Here is a 23230-nt window from a genome sequence, read left to right as displayed (position 1 = left end):
CTTTAAGCATGTACTCAAGCCTCTTCAGCTGCTTCTCTAGTGCATGGGAGGTGTCTGTGCAAGGGCTGCTGTCAGTGTGAGTCCTCCTGCTTTCTGATGACATGCTCGCCTGCAGTTGTTTCTTAGCCACACAGTAACCTCATGGGTGCACTGGCGCTTATCGAGTCTTATGGACTTGGGCTATAACCAGGACCATGCCTGTAGGCATTATTCTTCTTCAGCCTTGAGGCAGCCCTCCAGATGCAAAGAGGACATAACTCTCAGTGTCACTTGCTTAGAGACATATAAGCCAATGTTTAAATATCAGATGTCGGTTGGTTCTATTTTATTTTTTTAAAGATGTATCTGGTTAATTACAAAAAAGGACTTTTGAGAAGGAGTCTATTTTATTTTACTTTTTTATTTGGAAATCTGTTTAAGGAAGACTGTTCTCAGTGTTCATGGCCAGGGATTTGCACTTCATGCTTACACAAAAATTGACTATTTGGAAGATAGTATATAACACCAAGGTACTCTGACAACCCATAATGTACTTTCACCAGGTATTTTTGACTTGTGGCAGTTAGAAATTCTGTTGTTTGCTCATAGGCACATTTTACTTTCATTAAGGATAACATGAGACTCTATATGCCATCCAATGGCTGAAGCCTTTGGGAAGGTAGATGTCTGGCTGACCAATAGGCTAACGTTGCCAACAGTTCACCCTTAAATATTGTTTGCTTTACAGGACTCTACTTTATCAGTCGTGTAGTAATAGGAGTGGCAGTATGAAGGAGCTATAGGTTCCTTTTTTGTTCTACTAGGGGCAACGTATGTTGTGCAGCATGGGATAGAGTAGCATCTCTTTTTTTCCCACTGCAATGAGAATTTCTTATCTGAAATTTAAGAATAAGAAAGACATCTTACAACCTTTGTTGTCAATGTTCAAGGTAGAAGAACTAAAGCATTGTGCTGTGAGTTCTAAAAGGCCAAAGAATGACCATGATTTTTCTGAGGAAAGATTAAGAGAACTGTAAGCATTTCTAGCCATTACTACCTTTGCGCTTCAGCATAGTTGATGGGGAGGACAGTCACTGTTTTACTTTCCTGTAGGCCTGTCAAAACAAAGGATGATCTCAAAATTATAGAGCAGGTCTGTTCCATTATATTCATTTTGCAACAACAGTTTTGGCAGTGGGACGGAGTAGTTTTTATTCAAATTAGATCAAATCAAAGCTCCTTTTATCTAGAGGTTAAAGGCCACATACTTGATTGGGTCTAAAGTCCAAATTAAAGAGCCAAAGTGACCAAGTTATTTTAGTTCCGTAACACCTATTCTATTTTTAGATTAGAATGTTCTTTTTATAAATCAAGGAAAACTAAAGACAGAACCTAGTTATAAAACAGTGAGTGTTTTATACATGCTGTTACTTACAAACTTTTCCATAGTTGAAATACGTCTAAATCATGGATTTTGGTTCAGTTAACTGTCAGAAGAGGACTTGGAAAAACATTTTATATCTCAGTCTAAATTCACTTGAATTGCTGAAGATTTTTGCAGATTGAAGCTTTTTATTTGTTTACTGCTTTTCAAGATCTCTATAAATACATATGGAATTTGGTAAATCATAAATATCATAAATTAAATTTCCTTGAGCCTCAGGTTTAAGACTTGGGGATAAAACGTTTGACATACTTGAATGACTGAAAAGTTCAGATATTTCTGGTTAATTGGAGGGAAATCACCACTATTTAATAACAACTACTTTTTTTTTCTTTTTCTTAATATAAAACACCTTAAGATTTTCAGGCACTTGGGAAGAATGATGATTAGAATTTGCAAAACTGAAAAATTAATTGTGGAAGACTTCTAATTTTATTCATATGCATGCTATTGAGAGATACAATTAAAGTCAGTGTTATCTGTCTGTTTAAAAAGAAAAGTAACAATTTTTTTTCAGTTATGCCACTTTAGTTTTGCATAATTGTTTTTTTTTTAATGCCTTGCATGCTTACTAAAGCACATAAATGTGCTATAAAACATACTATTAAAATGCAATTATATTTCATCTGGCCATTCATCATTATTTAGATGGTTCTTTTTCCAATATATATTTTGTGAATTATTCATCTAACTGAACCATTGTCCTCTGAGCCCACTGGTTTTCTCTGCTGCCTTTTGAAGTACGGCTCAGATCAGTTCAGTTTAGCAGCATACTTAAGACAGCCATTCTGTTCTAAGGTTAGCCTAAGCCCTGGTTGCCAGTACATCTCATTTGTTTTTATGACAAGAGACGTCGGAGCCTTCCTAAGAACCTCAAAGCTGGGTTAACTGCCCAGTGTTATCCATGCAATGTTCCTACACAGCCTAATGCATTATATGGTGACAAACTCAAGCCAAATGATAGATGGGGACTAATCGTTCCCCTAAAACCCACACCTGATTGTGCATTTGCATCTCAATCCTTTGGACATGAGACAATTGGACCTCAGCTCGGGCCTCAACTCATTAGAGATAACTAGCTTCTTTTAAAATGTCTGTTTCTGTTTTTTTGTTTTCAGGGATTACAATGGTTGACACAGAAATGCCGTTTTGGCCCATTAATTTTGGAATTAGTCCAGTGGATCTGTCTGCGATGGATGATCATACACATTCCTTTGACATAAAGCCATTTACGACTGTTGATTTTTCAAGCATTTCTTCACCACACTATGAAGATATTCCTCTTGCAAGAACTGATCAGACAAGCATTGATTATAAATATGATATCAAGCTCCAGGATTGCCAAAGTATGTTTTAAATTTTTTTTTAGTATTTCCTTCATGTTCACTTTTGCTTCATTCTCTGGAAAGCATACTATCAGCAAAAGGTATTTGGATGCCTAAATGCTAGTACCCTGCGTCATCAGAGATGTCCACAAGATATTCTTGCTGAGCAGATAGAGAAGACTGAATACATATAGCAGACCTTCACCCTTCCAGAGCAGCAGTTTGAGATTAGGCAAAGTATGATAAAGTATCTAAAATAACATTAAACACTTTTTATTAGACACAAGAACCCCACCATTTGTTTCTGAAACCTCCAGTCTCCTATTCATGTATCTCATGTAGAAATTGTCCTTTGAAGTTCTATGCACACAATGTAGCATAAATATCCTGGACATTAAAAAATGCCCCAGCTCACATAGCATATTAATTTTTAATATGTGTAGCTTTCACACTCCAAACAGCCTAAGAAACTGACGGAGTAGAAATATTGTCTATATCTGAGTCACAACGTTGGTGTGACTTTTATCATATACATATAAAACATGTAAATTGTATGCCTGATGCAGGCATAGCCTTGGAGCTTCGTGGGCTAGTATTATTTATATACAATTAAAAAACACCCCTCTTTCACCAGTTACAGTAAAAACATAAATTACACAGAACTCTCCTTTTAAGAAAGGAAGTGACCTATTCTTAAATAAGTTGTTACTGCATTCCTGCTTAAAGCGGAAATGTCAGGTTGCTGTGTCTGGAACCTTTTTGAAGATCCACTTAGCCTGCTTAGATGTGACATCACTTTTGTTTGTAGTAATCTGTACAGGAATTCTTTCAGGGAATTCTTGCTAGGAAAATTGTGGTATTTAATTTTGGTTGTACAGATAAGCAGGTGTTCTGTACTTCTGGGTTACCTATGAAATGAATTAAAGGACGTTTTTCCAGCTAATAATTTATTTTGCTTTTGTTTAATTAGAAATGTCTATTGCACTTTAACAACAAGCTAGAGAGTGCAGTAGAGTTAAGTAGGATAAAACCTCTTCGTCTTTATGTAGATAATTTTCCACTTTTCTTCTTTCTTCCTAGTTTATATAGGAAAGAAAACTTTCTAGCTTGTATAGGGTAGCCAGTCTGGAAAAGAAAAAACATTCCCCTTATTGTAATACTATGTCTGTCACATCATTCCTGAGACATGATCTGATGTAATGTTATAGTGTCAAATGTCACAGCTTTCTTCTGACCAGTAATGATTGATTTAAAGAGATAACATTTGGTTGTTTGAGCATGTTCAATATTACAAATTCCTCCCTTAATTAGAAACTTTCAGAAGAGAAAATTAATCTCTAAACTGCATCCAAAGTTGAACAGTGTTCCCCAGGAGAGAGCTAAATTTCTTTAAATATCCAGTATTATATTATCCAATATCTATATTATCCAATAATATATTATTCAACATATAGGTCTAATAGATACTTAAATATTTTTTTAGACTAGGTTAGAAACTCCAGACCATCTCCCTGCAGTAGTTCTGTACACCTTGAAGTAATACAACCAGATTAGATACTGAGAAAATTAAGGCCTTTCAAGTATGCGGTTTCCATACGTAAATTTTTAACATCCATATCTTCAAAACATTCCACACTACAGAGCTGGAAACTAAATCCATAATACAATTCCTACATCAGAATCTGCTTTTTCAAGGTTTTCCAGCCTATATACTGCCAGTGAAGTAGCTGCCTACAGCTTACATCCCTTTACATCCTTTGCTTACTACTCTTCTTGTGTTGTGAAAGATCCATGAATCTGTTTACTGTGATTGCTTCTGATTATTCCTTGCTGCTTCTTCTCGATATTTAATTATACTTTGAGGTTATCGTTTAAATCTTCTCTCTACACAGGTGCAATCAAAATGGAGCCTCCTTCCCCACCCTATTTTTCAGAAAAAGTTCAGTTGTACAATAAACCTCATGAGGAGTCTTCCAACTCCCTTATGGCTATTGAATGCCGTGTGTGTGGGGACAAGGCCTCTGGATTTCATTATGGTGTGCATGCATGTGAGGGCTGTAAGGTAAGTTGTCACAACTGTATTTTTTCTCAAGTAAGATATGATACTATTTTCTTCTGAATACTCACTTGGTAAAATCAGAGATCTGTGCTTTGTAAAAGTTTTAGGTCTTTAAGTAAATTGTTCCACATATACTGCATATCCTTTATGACTTAATAAGTGGGATTTTTTTTAAACTATAATTTTCTTTTTTATTATTTATGTTACTGATCAGTTATGTTACTGGTTGAGTAACCATTATTAGATTTGTAATACTAATTTCAGTGCATTTCTTCTACTTTTGTCAATTAAGCAATTATATTTCATTCCTGCTGTCTTGGAGGTCACTTGCAGAATCTGAATTCATAGAACACCGCAAAAGCAGGCTCATGCTTGATACTCTGAGCAATTTAGAACTCCAAAGCTTGATATTCTGAGCAATTTAAAATTCAGACTCTGTTATTCTGATTGATTAGAGTTTCTTTACCCAGTTTACACACTTCTAGGTCACTACAGAGAAGTCTAATGGTATTAAAGAATGTGGCTTTCTGCTTTAGAACTCCACCAGCTTTTTTTTTTTATTGTCAGTGATATTTAGTGTTTATAACACATAAAGGACAAACGAATGGTGTAAAAATTGACCATCCTCAAGAATGAGAAAAGAAATGCCATTTCAAAGAAAAATATTACAGATTTTAAGGTGAAATTCCTGTTTTCTCTATTTTCAATATCTTGAGGGAAATAACTAATAGGATAGATCCAATGCAGAGCTTAAATAAAATTTGTAGCACTGAAGAACACACATAAAACAATAAGTATGCTGTTGATTACTTAAATTACAGCGAATTATATAAATAAGAGTTGGCATTATGCTTTTGGGTTTTTTCATTCGCTGTGAGGAAAAAATAATTGTTCAAAGGAAAAATTATGATAAATTTGGATAAACATTATTAATTTATTATGAGTGATCGGAGAAAGCATCTTTAAACTGTAAAAATACAGAATTGTGAACTTCCATAATGATTTCTCTATCTATAAGACTTCATAAGACTTCTGTACAATAATTTCCATGAGTTTGGCACCAAGTTTTTGGATTTTTCACGTGCCAATGTACTTTGCAAACTTGTAATATCCAAAAAAATTGAGATAAACTAGAAAATAAAGCAACCTAGAAAATAGAACCCAGAAATAAATATTGCAAAATTAGTTCAGCATCTTGCAAAAACAAAGAGATAGAATAGATGAAAGATATACATTCTCTTTAAGTACTCAGGCTCAAAAAGGAAAATAATATTTGAAAAAGATTTTTAAAATACTTAGTTGGGAAACAAAACCAAAACAAACAGATAACCCACAACTTCTTTTATTTACTTGAGATCAAAATACTGTTGGCAGAATTTTTGGTTAGTTGTGATTTCTAAAAAATTTTCTACATTGGTAGTGAACTTTAAATTTTGAAAATTTCACATTCAATTTATAACAAATTGTCCCATGAGCAGTGGAATAAATGGAGCTTCGGTCCCTTTGGCTTAGTGTTCTTCCTGCTCAGCACGTCTGTAGAGCTCTCAACTAACTTACGTCCCTAGTGTTCTTTAAACCCCATTGACTCCCATAAGCTTCCCCAACTCTATGAGATTTTTACCCCTATATAAAACTAGGTTGAAAGTGGCTAGTAAAATCAGAACAGGAACACACTGATAGGCACACAGTATAATCACATGAGCCTTGCCTCCTTTGGAAATCTGTATAAAACAAAGTTAGTTTCAGTGTGTATACAGAAAGGTGCTTTGTATGTATAAAGAAGCAAGATGATGACACTGGCAGTTTCTTGCATCGTTTTCCATACTTTTATGTTTACTCCAGGGCTTTTTTCGAAGAACAATCAGATTAAAGCTAATTTATGACAGGTGTGATCTTAATTGCCGCATCCATAAGAAAAGCAGAAATAAATGTCAATACTGCAGATTTCAGAAATGCCTTGCTGTTGGAATGTCACATAATGGTAAGTGCATATAGTGTATTTTAAAACAATAATGTTTCATCTGAAAAATAACATGAAACATTAATATGATTACTGAATGTGCTGCTTTAACATCTAGAGCCTTCTGTTTCTTTACACTAGGCATTTAGAAATACGTATCAGAGAGATTGCTTCCGAGTTTAGCAGACTATGTATATGATTGGAGATTACTTTCAATAGAAAAACCAGATAGGTAGAGATTTGCACTTATAATACATAATATAACATATGAGTTGGTTTTACTCTCCATCATTCTTGCTCATTACACTGTTGGTTGTTCTTCCTGAACACATTCCTAGTGTAATTGTTATTTTTCAGTTCATTGTCTTATTTTCTGACAAAACTCTTTTCCATACTGTAGCTCAATATCCCTTTCCTGTAAGCAGAAAACTTAATTTAATTATGAAAAATGGACTAGAGAATTTACTGAAACTTTGTGAATAATAACAACTTGAGTTTGATGCATAGGACACTTATTGAGGACTGTTAGCGTCGCTAAGTTAACACTTCCTTGTACTAGAACAAAACATACTTTAAGTGAATGGGCCAGACCCTTTACTGTTTTAAAACAACCTGTCCTCCTCCTTCCTAGGATGCCCACTTCTGGGCATAGATTCCCGGCTGTGGTAAGTAGCAGTGCAGGGTTTCTTAGCATGCCCATTCAGCTGTTGGCCTCCCATCATATAGTGTGTATAGCTGTGATTCCTCTGTAATATGCACTGACTACTCCGCCATCCAGAGGTGAATATCCCCTTCCATCTGTGAACTGTAGGCAGCATTTCCATTTTGAATAGGTTATAGTCTTAAATTGCAAAGGTGTTTGCAATTGTGTATGGTTCTGTGATTGCCGCCTTTGCAGTAGGTAAGCAGATAGCATTACTATATCATGATACTGCTCTCTTGTATATAATTCAGAAGAAAGTCCCTCTGAACTTTAAAATCACCATATCAATTCATGTGGAAATACTTACTGATGAATGTTTGGACAGAAAGACATAAGGAAGATTCTTTGCTGCCTTGCTTTGGCAATGTTGAGTAAAAACAGGAATTAAATGTCATAACATAGAGACTTATGTAATTCTAAGGGTAAAGAATTGCAAACATGACTGGGAAAATAATTTCTCTGTGGTTTTTTTAGAACTTTCATTATTTTCAATATAAAAAAATGAGCGTACTGTCCCCAAGAGGAAAGCTTAACTGTGGTTTGCGAAGTTAATACACGCAGTGAATGTAAATTGGTATGGGAAAAGTTTTGCTAATAGAAAATACAGTTTTCAAGTTCCTGGGATGCAACAGTAACGCTTAAAAATAAATCTAATTTTGAAATGCTACTGTGGGTATTTTTATAGTAATTCAGGAGGTTTTATTATTATTATTTTCAAGGTGCATGCCAAATTCTCTCATAACCTAGCAACACGGCTTCCAATTATGTCAATGGGAACCATGTGCAGTTCTATCAAGAAAAGGAAGGCAAAGACTGTTCTCTCTGGCTTAGCAACACAAAGGGCACAAAAAATATTTCTAAAATCAACATTTCACCTGCCTTTTATTTTTTCCTGTTCAGCCACTGCCAAAGCAGAAGCTATGGCACTACCAGGAGCCATAGTTATGGGAGTCAGGAGGGGGGGGGCATAGAGAGGAGTGGGAAATGGCACAGCCTTTTGTCCCAGGGCTTGAAGGAATGCTTCCATTTCCTCTCAGCGTGAGCTCACCTAACACGGAGTTAGTAGAGTTTATATTCCAGTGTTGGCTTCTACATTTGCCTTCTATGCCCACTCTGGTTACTTTACATTTCATGAAACAACACCCTTGTTCCTCCATCATTTATAAACAAACAAATTTATAAAAAAGAACTAAATTTCACCTTTGAAGACACAGGCCTATATAAAGAAGCATGCAGAAATGCAACACTGGATATTGCCAATGACACTGAGACACATTTTTATGTTACATCCACAGATTAAAGTTCGGCCATTTGGGTAGTGAAATTATCCAAATTTTAAATGCTTGGAATCAGAATGTGGATTATGTGTGCCTGAGGGTTCCAGTCTATGACTGTCTTCATAGATATATTATTACAAAATGAATAGGGCACTTACAAAAATGGTGAATGCAAGGAGACAGCAGCTACAGCCACAGTTTTTCACATATAAATGCTACACACTACTTGGTGAAGTTTGAAAAAGACAGTAGTATTCTCATGCTTTGAATATTGTTTTCCTTTCCTTCTCTAGCCACAATGCTGCTCCCTTAAACCTTGTCTGCTCAGATTGTATTCTGAAGTATCACTAAGCAGAGGCTTGGTTCTTTTATTTTAGAAATGCCTTTTTTTTTCTCTCTTCTACTCAAAGTACTATTTATATAGAACCAACTACTGTAATGGGAAAAAGAGCACACATGGCAATTTGTCTTTTTTATCAGTTCTGGGAGCAGTGAATTGCTCGATCTGGGTACACGCCTCCAGTAAACTCAGGCAGGTATCCTCCCTTGCTCTATCTTGTGTTTTCTAGTGTAAGAAACTGTGTTTCTAGACTATCTGGGGATTTATGCTCAAAAATAATCTAGACAATCAGAATAGTAGAGTGCTATACAGAATAGCCTGTAAGCAATCGTAGTGGCTTCTCCAAGCCATAAAATGTGGTGTAAGGATAAATATTCCAGTTTTTCCACAGAAAGGCAAAGAATATAATGTAGCATGTAGTGTCTTACTATATTCACTATTGGGTTCATATCAATGACATTTGGAGAATACTGTAAATGCAAGTAAAAGAAATAACTGCCAAAGGAAAGAGACAGAGATCATACTGCAGGCACATGCCCAAACTTGCACAGTCTTCTATTACTGTGAAAGAAATTGCCACCTGAACCCTTTCCACCTTTGCAGCATGAGCAGTGAGCCATATTTCCAGATCTCTTATACCATCTCGCTGGCTTGTACCTGCCCTTCCTGGATCCCGCCTTGATCCACATCCCAGCTTCCCAGAACATAAAGAAGGCCTACTGTGAGGGTAAATGGAGGAGTGAGAAGATAGAGTAGCAAGGAGGATAAGTGGTCCAGGGAAATAGAAGATGAGGTCAGGGTCACAGGAGGGAGTTGGAGAAAGAAACAGAAAAGGGAGAAAGTCATGCCGCTCATCCTTGAAATTTTCCTCAACCACCAGAAATGCTGTGAACTCTTATCCACCCTGTGAACTCTCCTTTTTCCACCCGAACTTCTCTAAGTATCATAAATCCCTCCTACTTCTCCTCTCACCCAAAATCCTACTTTCCAAATTCCTTCTGTAAACCTCCTGCCTGACCTCTCCCTGACTTCTGTCTCAGTCCCCTGAAAAAGACAACGTCAATGACTTCTCCAAATGGAAACTACTAGGGTAGTATCACAAAATTGAACTTTACCCCAAATTTTGCCTGCAATGCTAATAAACATTGAACAGCACTTGCTGCAACTAATATAATATTTATAAAATATATTCTAAACATTAAGAAGTATTTTAAAAATATCCTTTTGCCTATCAAATTATAAGATAGGAATGTTTGATTCACAGCTCTCTAACTTTAGGTTGTTAACGAATTGCTATATTTAAAATATACTTTTGGGTCCCGATCACCTTTTGTTTAGGAAACTTCATTCTCATAATTCATGTATTACATCAGAAATCTTCCAAGACACATATTTTCATGGAATAGGGACAGCGTTTAAAATGAAAGATCATGAAAGATCCACTGCTATTAATCCATCCTACAAACACACATTTAGAAAGAAACCAACACATGTGGAAATGATAGTTTGCTAATAAACATACAATCCATATAAAAATAAAGATGTGCAACAACCTTTATTTCAAGCGCAGTTTTCACACACTAAACACAAGAAAATATTATGAGAGTCCTGAGGGATTTCATTATTGCTGAATTATTTTGTGTAAAAGTCTGATATTATGATGGCAGGCAACAAGATACACCCTAAGGATTTATATAGTACAGAAAACAGTAAGGTCTTATTTCTATTCTTAAGTGAAGTCAGTTAATGTATTTAGAAGACCTGGTCCTATCTGCTAAATGCAAACTGCTAATATTAGGGGCTGTTTTGCTGAACTGGTAGACATGTGATCTGATAGCTGGCAATCCCTCTCAACTTGGGTTGTTAAATCAAGGATGGGTGTTTTAGGCCAGTAGGAGATAACCCCCTGCTATAACATTTTGATTAGCTAATCAGCTAGTGCATTCTTTGATAACAACGGGTAGTTTAGACCGATTTGACATTGACGTAATAGCTTTCTGCGCTTTGAGTAAGCTTTGTTTGTTATATCTAACTCAATTCTGAATGCAGCATGCAAACATTCAAGAAGAGAAGTTAACGCTTTTAACGTAGTTTACCATATAACAGCATGTGCTAATTTTCTTTCAAAGTAATCTCAGCATTTTAAGACTTGCTATATAATTCAATATTACCTTAGGCAGTTGTACTCCTTTCTTTTGTTGTTTGTGGGTTTTTTTCCTTTTTCATTTACACAATAGGAATTTAAACTAAACTTTTTAAAAAAAGAAACCAGGAATATAATCTCAGTAGAAAAGTTAGTCACGAGGCCCCGTGCCAAACCTATGCCAAATATTCCTTAAAAACATATAGCAAGTTTCTATCCAGCTTTAATCCTGTATCATTTCATATAGTCTTCCTCTGTGTCTTTGGGTTTTAACTCCAAAATAGATTATACATAAGGGTGCTTGCATTAATAAAATTTACCACAGTGAAGACAATGCTCTGATTTAACATTAATGTTCACAGAGGTTTTGACTGTATATATAGAAATTATACAAATTGTCAAACACATGAAAACAAAAAATTAGATCTATTTCCAACAGGGAGGAGTACTGAAACAAATAGTAAAGTAATGAATAATATTTAGTTTTTATAGCACTCTTTATGCAGAGATCTCAAAGCACGTTTCAGGAAAATAAGTATCACACTCACAAGCAAAATAAAAATAAATTATGAGTTAAAGAAGGCATCTACTCTAGAACTACTAACAGTAAATGAAATATTAATAGTATTAACCCAATCAGAATCATAAAAGTATCACAAGATTTTTTTCTATAGATTAAGCTATTGCAAAATGCACATTTCAAAACTGGACAAATGCATCATAAAACATAATCCTATGAATGTCACAAATTTAAATATTAAATTAACATTAAATCTGAACTGAGATTTAGTGAAGAACATAATATGAAAATACGAATTTAATAAGTGTCTAGCCACACTGTTCAACATGGACTTTTAATTAACCTTTAACAGTTTTATTAGCTATATTATTTTTTTAACACCTTCTTGATCCCACATTTTAGTTATATTTTCCTGTCTTGTAACAACTGCTTACAATACTTATGTAATAATATATTTTAGCTTTACTACATTGACAGCAGTTTGATTCTTTTTATTGAATCAGTCCTTAGGCATCACAAAAAAAAATTAATTTGTGAATCCTGTAAAATATTCTCAGTGAGTTTTCACTCTGTTTACTTCCTTAAATGCTTCACACTTCATTCATTTTACATCTTCAAGAATGTCTAAAATGCAGATATTAGGATTGTGGGTTTAGTATTATCAACATCCATGCATGTTTTTTTAAAAAAACTCAAAGGATTTGTGTTAAATACAGATAAGAATTTTTAATAGTGGGAGAATCCATTTTAACTGCAAAATGAAAATACCAAAACGGTCTTGATTCACAGTGTTCATAGAAGCATATGTAGCTGAATTAATTCCTTTGTAGTTATGCTGAATTTTTTCATCTTTTTATTTAGGTTACACTAAGTGCAAACATGAATTCTCCTTTTGTTTGATAGTAATACATCACTAACATTACATGTTCACCCATTCACATTGCTTCTTTACAGGATGGTGTCAGTCTCTTTGAGCCATTGTAGTATGCCATATAAACTAAAATGAACTTAATAATTTTTCTGTTTTGCTCTCAGAAATAAGGAGGGCTGGCAGACATGTCTCTGAAAACTTTTCTTAGTAGCTGATTAACAATACTTAGTGTTCCCCATGAGAGAGAAAAAAAATATATATGAGATGGTGTATATGATCCAAAACAAATATCAGCTGGAAATTATTCAAAATTTCTCATGTTGAAAAATTATAAGCAACAGATATTTTCAGGGAAAAAAAATATAATATGTTAATTTGTACCTATTTATCGAGGTGTCCTTTCATGATGATTTTTATTCTGACATGTTAACTCTAAGAATACCCAAGCAAATAGGAAATATATAGCATGCATCATTCGGACACTAAGTTTGCTGAAAGAGAAATGTAGTACAGTTGTAAAAAAAACCCACCTTGTTTCTACAGCCATAAAATAAGAGAACTGACCAGTAAATATAATATATGACATATGGGTTTATTATTTTTTGACACAATTATTCTTGGGAAAAAAAGTGTCTTTTTTTTTTCTATCAGCATGCTGTAAGCATCCTCATAAAGGGAAAGTGGCTGGTCATGTCCAAAATAAACATCTCTAGTATAATCATTCATATGTACAATCTTACCTGCACTTTTACTTTATCCAGGGAAGACACTTACCGCTGCAAAAATATTTATAATATTTCTATTTCCTCCTAAGGCCAAAATGTAAACCTTTATTTTTTGCTTCTGTTTTTTTGTTTGATGCTCTTTTGTTCTGTTTTGTTTTCATAAAATAAATTAAATTCTGTTTATTGTAATACCATATGATAGATCAGATGTGATCTTGATGGCTTATCTGAAATATTTTCCAAGTCAGTCCCCATATGAATAAATAGCGTCTTGGATAGTAAGTACAAAGGTGTAAAAGTAAGAGGTTTAAAGCCTGCCTTACGTTGGTATTGAGCAATTGTAAGATCATACAACTCAGTAGAACTGTTCCCTGTTCTTTCAATACTGCATGCACATATAGTTACCATGAAGAACTCAGCCTTTTCTGGCTTTTTTTATTCCCTGCACAACCTTCTTTCTCATTCCTGTGGAACTATTTAGAAATTTATTCTTACAAGACATGTGAGTGTTTTGTTTCTAAACAAATGAATCTGAGATCCATACGGTGATTTGTCCAAAACAATAATACAAGACTGAATGGTGGTTCCTACCCTAAACAAACAGTATTTTAATATCTTAAAGATTCTTTACATTTTATTTACATTGCAGGTAGAATCAGTGGTTTTCAACAACTCTGTCAGGTGAGCTGACAATAGTTTTGCATTTCCAAGCAAGATATTGTAATCTTACTGTTTGGGCACATAAATTATTTCCTCTTTGAGAGTTGTTTTTTTAAATTTCTTTAAAGCACTTCAGCTGGTTTCCCTATATTACTGGAGAAAATCTTTTTCTTACTTGCCGAAGTATGGTTTTAATAAATATTTGAAGAGCTCAAAACAAAAGGTGACATAAAAAGTTATTCAACTATGCTTTTTTAGGTGCAACTGTAGCTATAGTTAATTGCTTATCTTCTTCTTCAGCCATCAGGTTTGGGCGAATGCCACAAGCGGAGAAGGAGAAGCTCTTGGCAGAGATTTCCAGCGACATCGACCAGTTAAACCCTGAATCTGCTGATCTACGAGCACTTGCCAAGCATTTGTATGACTCATACATAAAGTCCTTCCCTCTGACCAAAGCCAAGGCGAGGGCGATCTTGACAGGAAAGACGACAGACAAATCAGTTAGTTCCTTCTGCTTTTTTTTTTTCTTCTTTCTTTTGTGTAAATGATTCACCACATTGAGAACACATCTCCAAAAAAAAAAAAAAACAACAACTTTGCTGTTGGCAGTTACATATTTCAAGCTGTGTCTGAAACACAGGAAATGTTTTTAGATAGCATAAGTAAACATTATTTGAAAAACTCCCAAGTTCACCTAATAAAATACTTGAAACCAGTACAAGAATTTGAAGGTCACCTTAACCTTTTTGTATTCTCTGATCCACTCTTCCCGTTTTCCTTCTCCTTCACCAAAGGTTATCTTCCACACTATCTGTTTAAGGTGGATATCTAGCTGTCAGGAGTGGTTGCTATACTATTCAAGCATCCGTATTATAGCACGTTACCAGTACTAGCTGTACCCAAAAGAATATTCTTTCGTAGGTGTCAAATGATTCTTAGTACCAACATCATCACTAGCCTTAACTATGATGATTATTCTTATGGTGCTCTGATGACTTCCTCCATTTAACTGGATTATCTTGGATCAGATCCGTATCCTACATTGGTGCAATTAGAATTTTAGGAGGATGTATCAGACAATCTTTTAAAAGTAAGGTATAAAGATATATGTATTTGTGGGTTGCTTTGGAAACTTCACTGGCAATATGTAACAATGTTCTGTATCAGCAAGAAGGATGATAAGTAAGATCTGATAATTACGTTAGCTTTAAAATTTTGTCACTATTTTAATACCTAAAGATCAAAATAGCTTCCCAAAACTAATAACTCTTAATTTGACATATTTTCTAAAATGACCAGCAGAAAATTTATTGTCAGGACTACAACAGAGATTGTGTTGTATTTTCTTTAATAATTTCACAGACAAGAAAGGGTTTGGAGGGCTTTTAGGTTTTCTTTCTTTAAAGGCAGTTAAAATCATTATTTAAATATTGTCCTTAATTCAGTTGTACCCCTCACATACAAACTTCAGATATGGTCGACACTTACAATTTGAGTAACTTTTCATCATGGAGTATATAAAGTTTGAGCTGACATAGTCTATTTATTCTGCAGAAAGCTGATACGCTAAGTCCACCTGAGGGTCATTGGTTTTTCTGAGTCTTTCCACAGTTCCCTCTCTATATCAGAAACACAGGTTACTGGGAAAGAATTAATACAGCAATTTAGTTTTTTGTAAGTGTGTTCTTAGTAACTACGTACCTGTATTGGGAAATAGAATAGAAGTGGGGTGTGTAATTATATATCTTGTGTACTCCTCTTCATCCTAAAAATGTCACCAGGAGGCCTGCTCCTTTTTTCTGCAGCTGCCCTCTCTGTACACTCTGGAACGTAACAGAAATTTGGGCAGGGTTACCTATGGTGCTCTCATCTTTCTTTTGGGATGTGTGCTTAAAAATCTAGGAAGTTTGTTTCTGAGGACCCACGTGCATCCACAAACCCTACTTTTGTTCTGTAGGGTTCTATGAAGTTGTCATAGAAATCAATTGGCGTGTGGCTTGCTGCTCTGCTGGGCTGGGTGCTTAACAAATATCTGGGCTTCATTAACTTGCTCACATCTGAAAGTTACACTGATGCAATACTTATGCAGTACATATATAGTACGCCATCAATGACCTTCTACCTTTTTACTGAAAGTTTTAAAAATTTTCCAGATTAGAACATAGCAATAAAACAATAGACATAGGATTCAGCTTTTCATTGCTGCAAATTTTCAAGTCTTTTTTAAAAAAATAACACTGAAAGAGTGATACTCGGTATTAAATTGTCACAACTTTTATGCTATTTGAACTGTAATGGACTTTGTGCTCTGGAACATCAAACTGTTTACTATGGGCATAGTTTATGGTGTTTTGGGGTTTTTTTAATTGCTATATCATCTGCATTAACTGAAAATTATTGGATATGCTAAGTGAGTGTGTCAAAACTAAAATGACTAACTCATCCTCTTCTGGAATATACAGTGCTCGTTTGACATAAGATTCTACTCACAAAGTTCATCTGAATCTTTATATTAAAATTTCTTCAGCTATTTTAAACTCTTTCTTGATTTTCGTCTTCAAATGTCAGTAGGCTGGTGGCACAGTGTAGTCTTTCTGAAGCACATGTACATGCACAGAATAGATTACTTTTTCTTTCACTTGGTGCTCCCACTTAAGATTTTCTAGAAAGAAAAGAATGGCCTACTTGTACTAAACCATGCATTTTAAAAGTCTCCTCTAGAGTCTTGTTATTCCACTGTTTTGCATATACATATATATACATATGTACAGATATGTATAAAATGATTTTTCTGCTGCCAAAATAGCAAAATACTTTATCTTCCTGGCTTTTCTTAGTGCAGTGTGTTTATTTTTTCAGTTTCACACTGAAATCCTAGTGCAAGTGGAAAAATAATGTCATACCTCATACTCTGTTTAACTGAATCTCATGATCCGGAGCTATGTTTGCCTGTGGTTACCGCAAAAGTGACAGCACTACTTTCATTTGTCTTGTAAGCAGCAGAATATTGACTTAACTAACCATTTTGAAAGCTGAAATCCTCTTGTGCGGATGCTATTTTTTCAGTTCACAGTCAGATCCCTGCTTTTCAAGCAGCTGTATCAGTTAAAGACAAAACTGTCAGCTGTCATCCCTCCCTCTCTTCCTAGTGATAGCCAGTTGGAGCTTTGCGTTCGACTTAGCCTGAATCAGATGACTGAACACTATCACAATCTCCATCTGCAGAACTACAGGAGATGGAAGTAATAACCTCTAGCTGGTGGGCAGTGATAAGTATCTGTTGGCAATATCCTTGTCAGAAGGCATGACTAGACTCTGAAGAAAGTAGCTATTTCCAGTTTTTAATATGCCATAATAACTTAGCACTGAATGACTTCAAAATTGGTTTAATCAAATAGGAATAGAATGTTAGGAGTTTCAGGAGATGATTCTGTGGGAAAGGACTGCTGACTACAAATAGGAAGGCTTGGGTTGTTTTTGAGTCTGTTCTGCAGCTTATAGTGAATACGAAACCACGAGAACGAGCACCCATATGAATACGGCATTAGAATCTGTAATCATAAAGGATCTTAAATTTAAAAATGTATTTCTCTAGTCCAATTGTTGGTATATAATTCCTTGTATGTTAATCAATCAGGTATGTTAACAAACTGTCATGGTTTAGTGTGGTGTTTAGTTGCTGACTGGGGCTGAACCACGACACAAACCTATTAAAATCAGTAGGTATTTGTTCTGTGCAGCAATGAACTATTTAGTCATTTATCCTCTAAGGAAAAGATTCTTCAGATAAATTCAAGAAATCCTCACTTAACCACTTCTTTAAAAACAGAAGCTTCTTCTGCATATTGTGAAGCAGACTGTTTCCAGATCCTAACAAAAGTATTCCTGGCACTAGTTTTTCTAATCTGCTTTCAAAATTGATTTATTCCAGTTGAGTTTATTTGACAGTGTGACTCATTCTTGTGCTCTGAATTGTGCTGCTGTAGTTTGTATCATCTTATTTGTGTTTTCTTTCCCGTTGACAAGTTGTTTGAGTTTAAATGTATCCTAACTTGGTTATTTTTAAAGGAATTAACCGCAAAATGTTAAATTTATCAGATAATCAATACCATAAAGTTGATATTACTTGCAGCACTCTCTAGGATAGAATTTGAAAGTAACATGACAGTATGTGAAGTAATCAAAATGTGAATATATTCTGTCTCTCTACAAAAAAGAAATTATATCATCAGACATGCAAACATGTCAATGTACACTTACTAGATTCTGTTTTTTAGAAGCCAGTAAGATTGAGGTAAAAGGAGTAACATTCTAATCTTTTGTTAGTAAGAATTCTAAACTTTGAATTCTGGTGTTACAGAACTTCCATAAAACAAAACAAACACAAACAAGCAAACAAAAAAGGCAAAAATCATGGATATTTTTAAATAGTGTTCCTTACACCCATACCCTAATTATTAAAAAAATATCAGCCTATTTTTAGAATGTGGATTCACAGAAGATGTGAGAATTCCTTAGGAACTACTTGTCCTTTCTATAAATCATTTTAACATTGTAAGGATATTTGCTTTAATAGGTTTATGAAGATTTAACCCTGTTTGATCAACTGCTCTTGATTTATTCCTCATAGATTTCGAAGTCTTTTCTGACGAGGTATAGCTCTGTATGCTATTTCAGTTTCTTAGGAGTCAAATGTTCATAGCAAGGACATTTAAAAGTAAATATCTTTTTCCTTTTATTTTTAGCCATTTGTTATTTATGACATGAACTCTTTAATGATGGGAGAAGATCAAATCAAGTGCAAGCATGTGTCACCGCTGCAGGAGGAGAACAAAGAGGTAGCAATTCGCATTTTCCAGCGATGCCAGTTTCGCTCTGTGGAGGCAGTGCAGGAGATCACAGAATTCGCCAAGAACATTCCAGGTTTTGTGAATCTTGACCTGAATGATCAAGTAACTCTCCTGAAATATGGGGTCCATGAGATCATATATACTCTCCTGGCTTCTCTGATGAATAAAGATGGAGTTCTTATATCTGATGGACAAGGATTCATGACACGGGAGTTTCTGAAAAGCCTGAGAAAGCCTTTTTGTGACTTTATGGAGCCCAAGTTTGAGTTTGCTGTGAAGTTCAATGCACTGGAATTAGATGACAGTGACCTGGCAATATTTATAGCTGTCATTATACTAAGTGGAGGTAAGTGCTGTCTTTTATGGGATATTTTATAAAATAGAATGGACACATTTAATTCCTGTCCAAACAGGAAAGTGCTCAGCACTGCAGGATGGGACTGAGTTTATTTGCACATGATTTTTTATTAGTTTTCATCTTTCTCTTGTTGTTTGCCTTTTTTTTCAGTTTCAGGCAGAAACTGAAAATGGAAATGACCTGATATTAATGATGGAGCTGGAAATGCCTGCTGAATCAGCAGTCCATTTAGTTAGAAAACAAAATCAGGACTATCTGAAAACAGGAAGGGTGGAATTTCACTGGCAAAAGCTTCTAAAAGTTAAAATTCTGCATGAGGATTTTTTAAACCTCATGTGTGGCTTGCTAATCATACACAAATAACTTTGATTCCAAAACAATTTCAAAATATATGTGGCATTTGGCTTACAGGATTTAATGGTGGGTTTTTTATTGTTGTTGTTTTTTCATTCATGCAACATTTTCTTTGCCTTTGAAAAAGACTGCATTTCTCAGGAAAGCGATGGTCTCCTAATGCCTGAGAAAAACAGGCATTGTGTCTCTGCTCTGTTCAGATCTCCTAAGCTGCTCCATTTGTAATAATGTTTATGTATTATGCTTTGAGCAAAGCATGAAAGCCCAGGTATCAGACTACATCCATTCTAACACTTCATTAAAAAAGACACTGAATTTTCAGCTTTCTTGAAGACAGTCAGAATGTTCTATCTGATTGTGAGGAGATGCAGCTATCATATTTTGTGAATTAGCAACCGCTACCCAGATTTAGTTCACTTAGAAACCTTTTCACCAAGAATCTGAGATATCAGATATATATTTCAGGTCAGACTGAAGGTCATCTAATTTGGCCAATACTAAGTAAGTGATGTCGCACAAAGAAAATTTTACCCAACTGATTTGTGTGTATTTTGGCTTAAATGGTACTGCAGATATCAATGGGAGGAATGTGCTGAATGTTCTGAATTCAGCTCCTCCACAGAGCAATGCAGAGTATTTTGTGATTAAATGCAGAGTATTTTGTTATTAAATTATGTTCAAGCGATCAAAAACAACAACCACATGCTATTGTTCTAAAAACCAACGTTATGTTGAGAGTGCATTGTTACAAATAGCTTCATTTAAAATCACGTGCAATTACTTCTGGCATTGCGTTTCATTCAGTAAAAATGTGGTATCACAATATGGTTTATTAGACTAACTAAATCTACTTCAAACAAGCGCAGTTCCCAGAAGACATTTTCTTGTGCAAATCTTTGAACACAGTGATCCCAGAGGACTCTGAATTAATTCAGGAAGGAAAAATATGTTACTGGTATATTTTTGGTTGGCTTTGATGGGGGAGGAGAAATTATTAGGGCACTACACAAAATATGCCAATATTTTGCATTTTCTAATATAACGAAATTTGACAGATTAGAAACAGGCCTCGCAAAGTCCACTCCTATTTGAAAAAAAGAGAACCTGCAATCTGCAAAACTAGGTCTGCTATGCTTCATGATGTTTGGCGTACGTTAGAGGAAATAGGTACGATGTGACTAATTTCACGTTTTAAATCTCAGGAGGACAATGATCCACAGCATAAAAACTGACTATGCTGAACCAGATCTATCATAAGACTTTTTTCTAAGAATACTTTGTAAACAGAGATCCATAAAGAACTACCTGAATTGTAATAGATAGTTCTTAAATAATAAGGAAATCCATATTAATATTCAAATCCATATAAATATATAAATCCATATAAACATAAATCAGTCCTTTCTAGAAAAATCCTTTAATTTCTTTATTACAAAGATTTCTTACTATCTTTATTCAGACTTTTTTTTAAAAAAGCATGATAGTTATTTGTAAAAACTGAGTTTATATTTTTAAAACAATTAAGCTTTGTTGCCAGTTTGAGAGTGGCTTTTATCATGGAAATTACAGTCAGATATGGTATATATTGAACTGTATGCATTCCGTGGGACTATAATACCTTTTGCAGTATGGAACTGAAATCCTCTTTCTCAGATGCTCTTGATTCTGTGAGAGCTATGTCCTTACAGAACTTAATTTCTGTAAGAACTACATGAAACGAGATTATTTCATTGAAAATAGGATCTCAAAAACAGCTTATATTACCTCAAAGACTTTACTAGCTGCAGGAATACAGTAATGTTTAAGTCACTTTAAGAAATCTTGTGTACAAATATCTTAACAGAAAACCACTTTGTGAAACAAAAAAAGATCCCAGCCAAACACACTAATTCTAAGTGAACCTGTCATTGCCTAGCAGAATTATGTTAGTTCTGCTGGCTCCACTGGTGCTCTCTCTTATGCACCTCTGAAAAGAAGAGAGAAGGGAAAGAGAGTGATAATTCCAGCTGGAACATTACATGTAGAAAGCTTTTCATTGTGAAGCAAGTGTTAGGAATTTGCCACAATTCCTATAAAACAGTCCAGCCTTTTGATATGGAAACAGTTGCTTTTGTGTTATATGTAAAAAGGCAAAATGCCTATATAACAGTAATGAGAAGCTGATAAATTAACTTAATAGCAACAAAATGAAAGTACTCCCACTTCCACAGTCAATCATTTTATTGATTCTGAGCTGCTCAGTGCAGCCTCACTGTCTCAGTGATTCCAAATGTTACCCTGAACTCATTCTAACAAAGCTGAAGTTCTTAATGTTGGTATATTGCACTTTAAAATAATACCATAAATGGCAAATGAATTCTAGTATTCTGAATTTAATGCTGATGAGACAGAGATTGTGCGTGTGAGCAGTAGGATATTACCTTGTTTTTACAGAATTGCTTTTGCCATTAACAGCAATGCCAAACTCTCGGTACGACATTCCTTGACTCATAATAATTTTGAAAAATGTGCTTTGGTAAAATGAGATTTGGAAAAGTTTCTTCAAGGAGATAGTCTTCCTCACTGTTGTATTCCTCTGTGCCGCTGAGGCATATGCTCAGCCCATAGTGAGTGCCATGGTATACATGTTAAAGACTTTGAAACATCTTTAAAAATATTATATACACCTGAGCTGAAAATGAAGTCTATCATAAGAAGAAGGTTTAAGGACAATAAGTTGGATGTCTGTGTTTGGGCAGGAAAGATAATAGTCCAAGCTTGATTGGGATAACCCACATTTGTAAACAGAGCAAACTCAGTCAAGCAGGTTGCTGTCAAAGAAAGAAAAAGCTCAAAAGGTAATTTTGTAGCATGTTTACATATCAAGGATGGACTTGAACTTTTGCATATCTTCTGCAGTGTTCAGGATATAGTGGTGTTTGAGAATTGTAGTAGGGTATACCTGTAAACACCCAGACACCGTTAGTCAACGTGCAGTCAGACTAGGATTTGAATTCAGAAATGTTGCTAAATTCACTTTTTCTGTTTTCTGACCGTGTTCTTTACAGTACATTTTGAGCCATGAATCACAGCTGCTTGTTTAAACACTATAGTCAATACTTTTACTACACTCTGAGATCAGCAAAATTTGAAGTTTTATGACGGAGTAGTGCCAAGAAATAGTTCATATTTGACTGCTACAGAAATCCTGCTCTAGCAAACCTGTCAGAGTAAAGAAATGCTTCCTAATCAGACCAAGAACTGCAGATAATCACTGTGGGCTTTGAACCAAAATCCTAGTGACTGCAATACAGAAGTGTCAGAAGAAAAACCTCAAACTGCTGAGTCATATCTGCCTCAGCAAAAGAAGTAGTACAGTTGTTCAGTCAGCCATATCTTTGTCTGTTTTATCACATTAAGATTTTAGAACATGTATTTAAATGCAAAATGCACTTAATCAAAGATATTAAAATACAAAGGTATGAGTAAAGGCAATTTCATATGTGAGGAACAGAATAAAAAATTGTAATTATTGTTAGGAACATGAAAGGAGTATCCAAATCTGTAATCTGTTTATTTAAACAAATAAAATATTTTCCCAAGATAGTATAGAACATCAATTTACACAGTCATATGGTTGACACTCAAAACTACAGGGCTATTAGTCTTTCCTAGTCACTGTG

At 34.8% G+C, this 23230-nt stretch overlaps 1 protein-coding gene across 3 annotated transcripts in view; it reads left to right on the top strand.

Moving 5' to 3' along the window:
- PPARG (peroxisome proliferator activated receptor gamma) overlaps positions 1–23230 on the top strand; it is a 61900-nt gene that overhangs the window by 31874 nt on the left and 6796 nt on the right. For all 3 annotated transcript variants that reach the window (XM_075096742.1, XM_075096741.1, XM_075096743.1), the window contains exons 2-6: positions 2542–2769; positions 4641–4810; positions 6650–6788; positions 14307–14506; positions 18752–19202. In XM_075096742.1, coding sequence (XP_074952843.1) covers positions 2550–2769; positions 4641–4810; positions 6650–6788; positions 14307–14506; positions 18752–19202 — 1180 coding nt within the window. In that variant the 5' untranslated portion in view covers positions 2542–2549. The remainder of the gene's footprint in view (positions 1–2541; positions 2770–4640; positions 4811–6649; positions 6789–14306; positions 14507–18751; positions 19203–23230) is intronic.

This window comes from Phalacrocorax aristotelis, chromosome 6 (genome assembly GCF_949628215.1).
Source record: "Phalacrocorax aristotelis chromosome 6, bGulAri2.1, whole genome shotgun sequence".
Lineage (NCBI taxonomy): Eukaryota > Metazoa > Chordata > Aves > Suliformes > Phalacrocoracidae > Phalacrocorax > Phalacrocorax aristotelis.
This window is presented reverse-complemented; position numbering and strand designations above follow the sequence as displayed.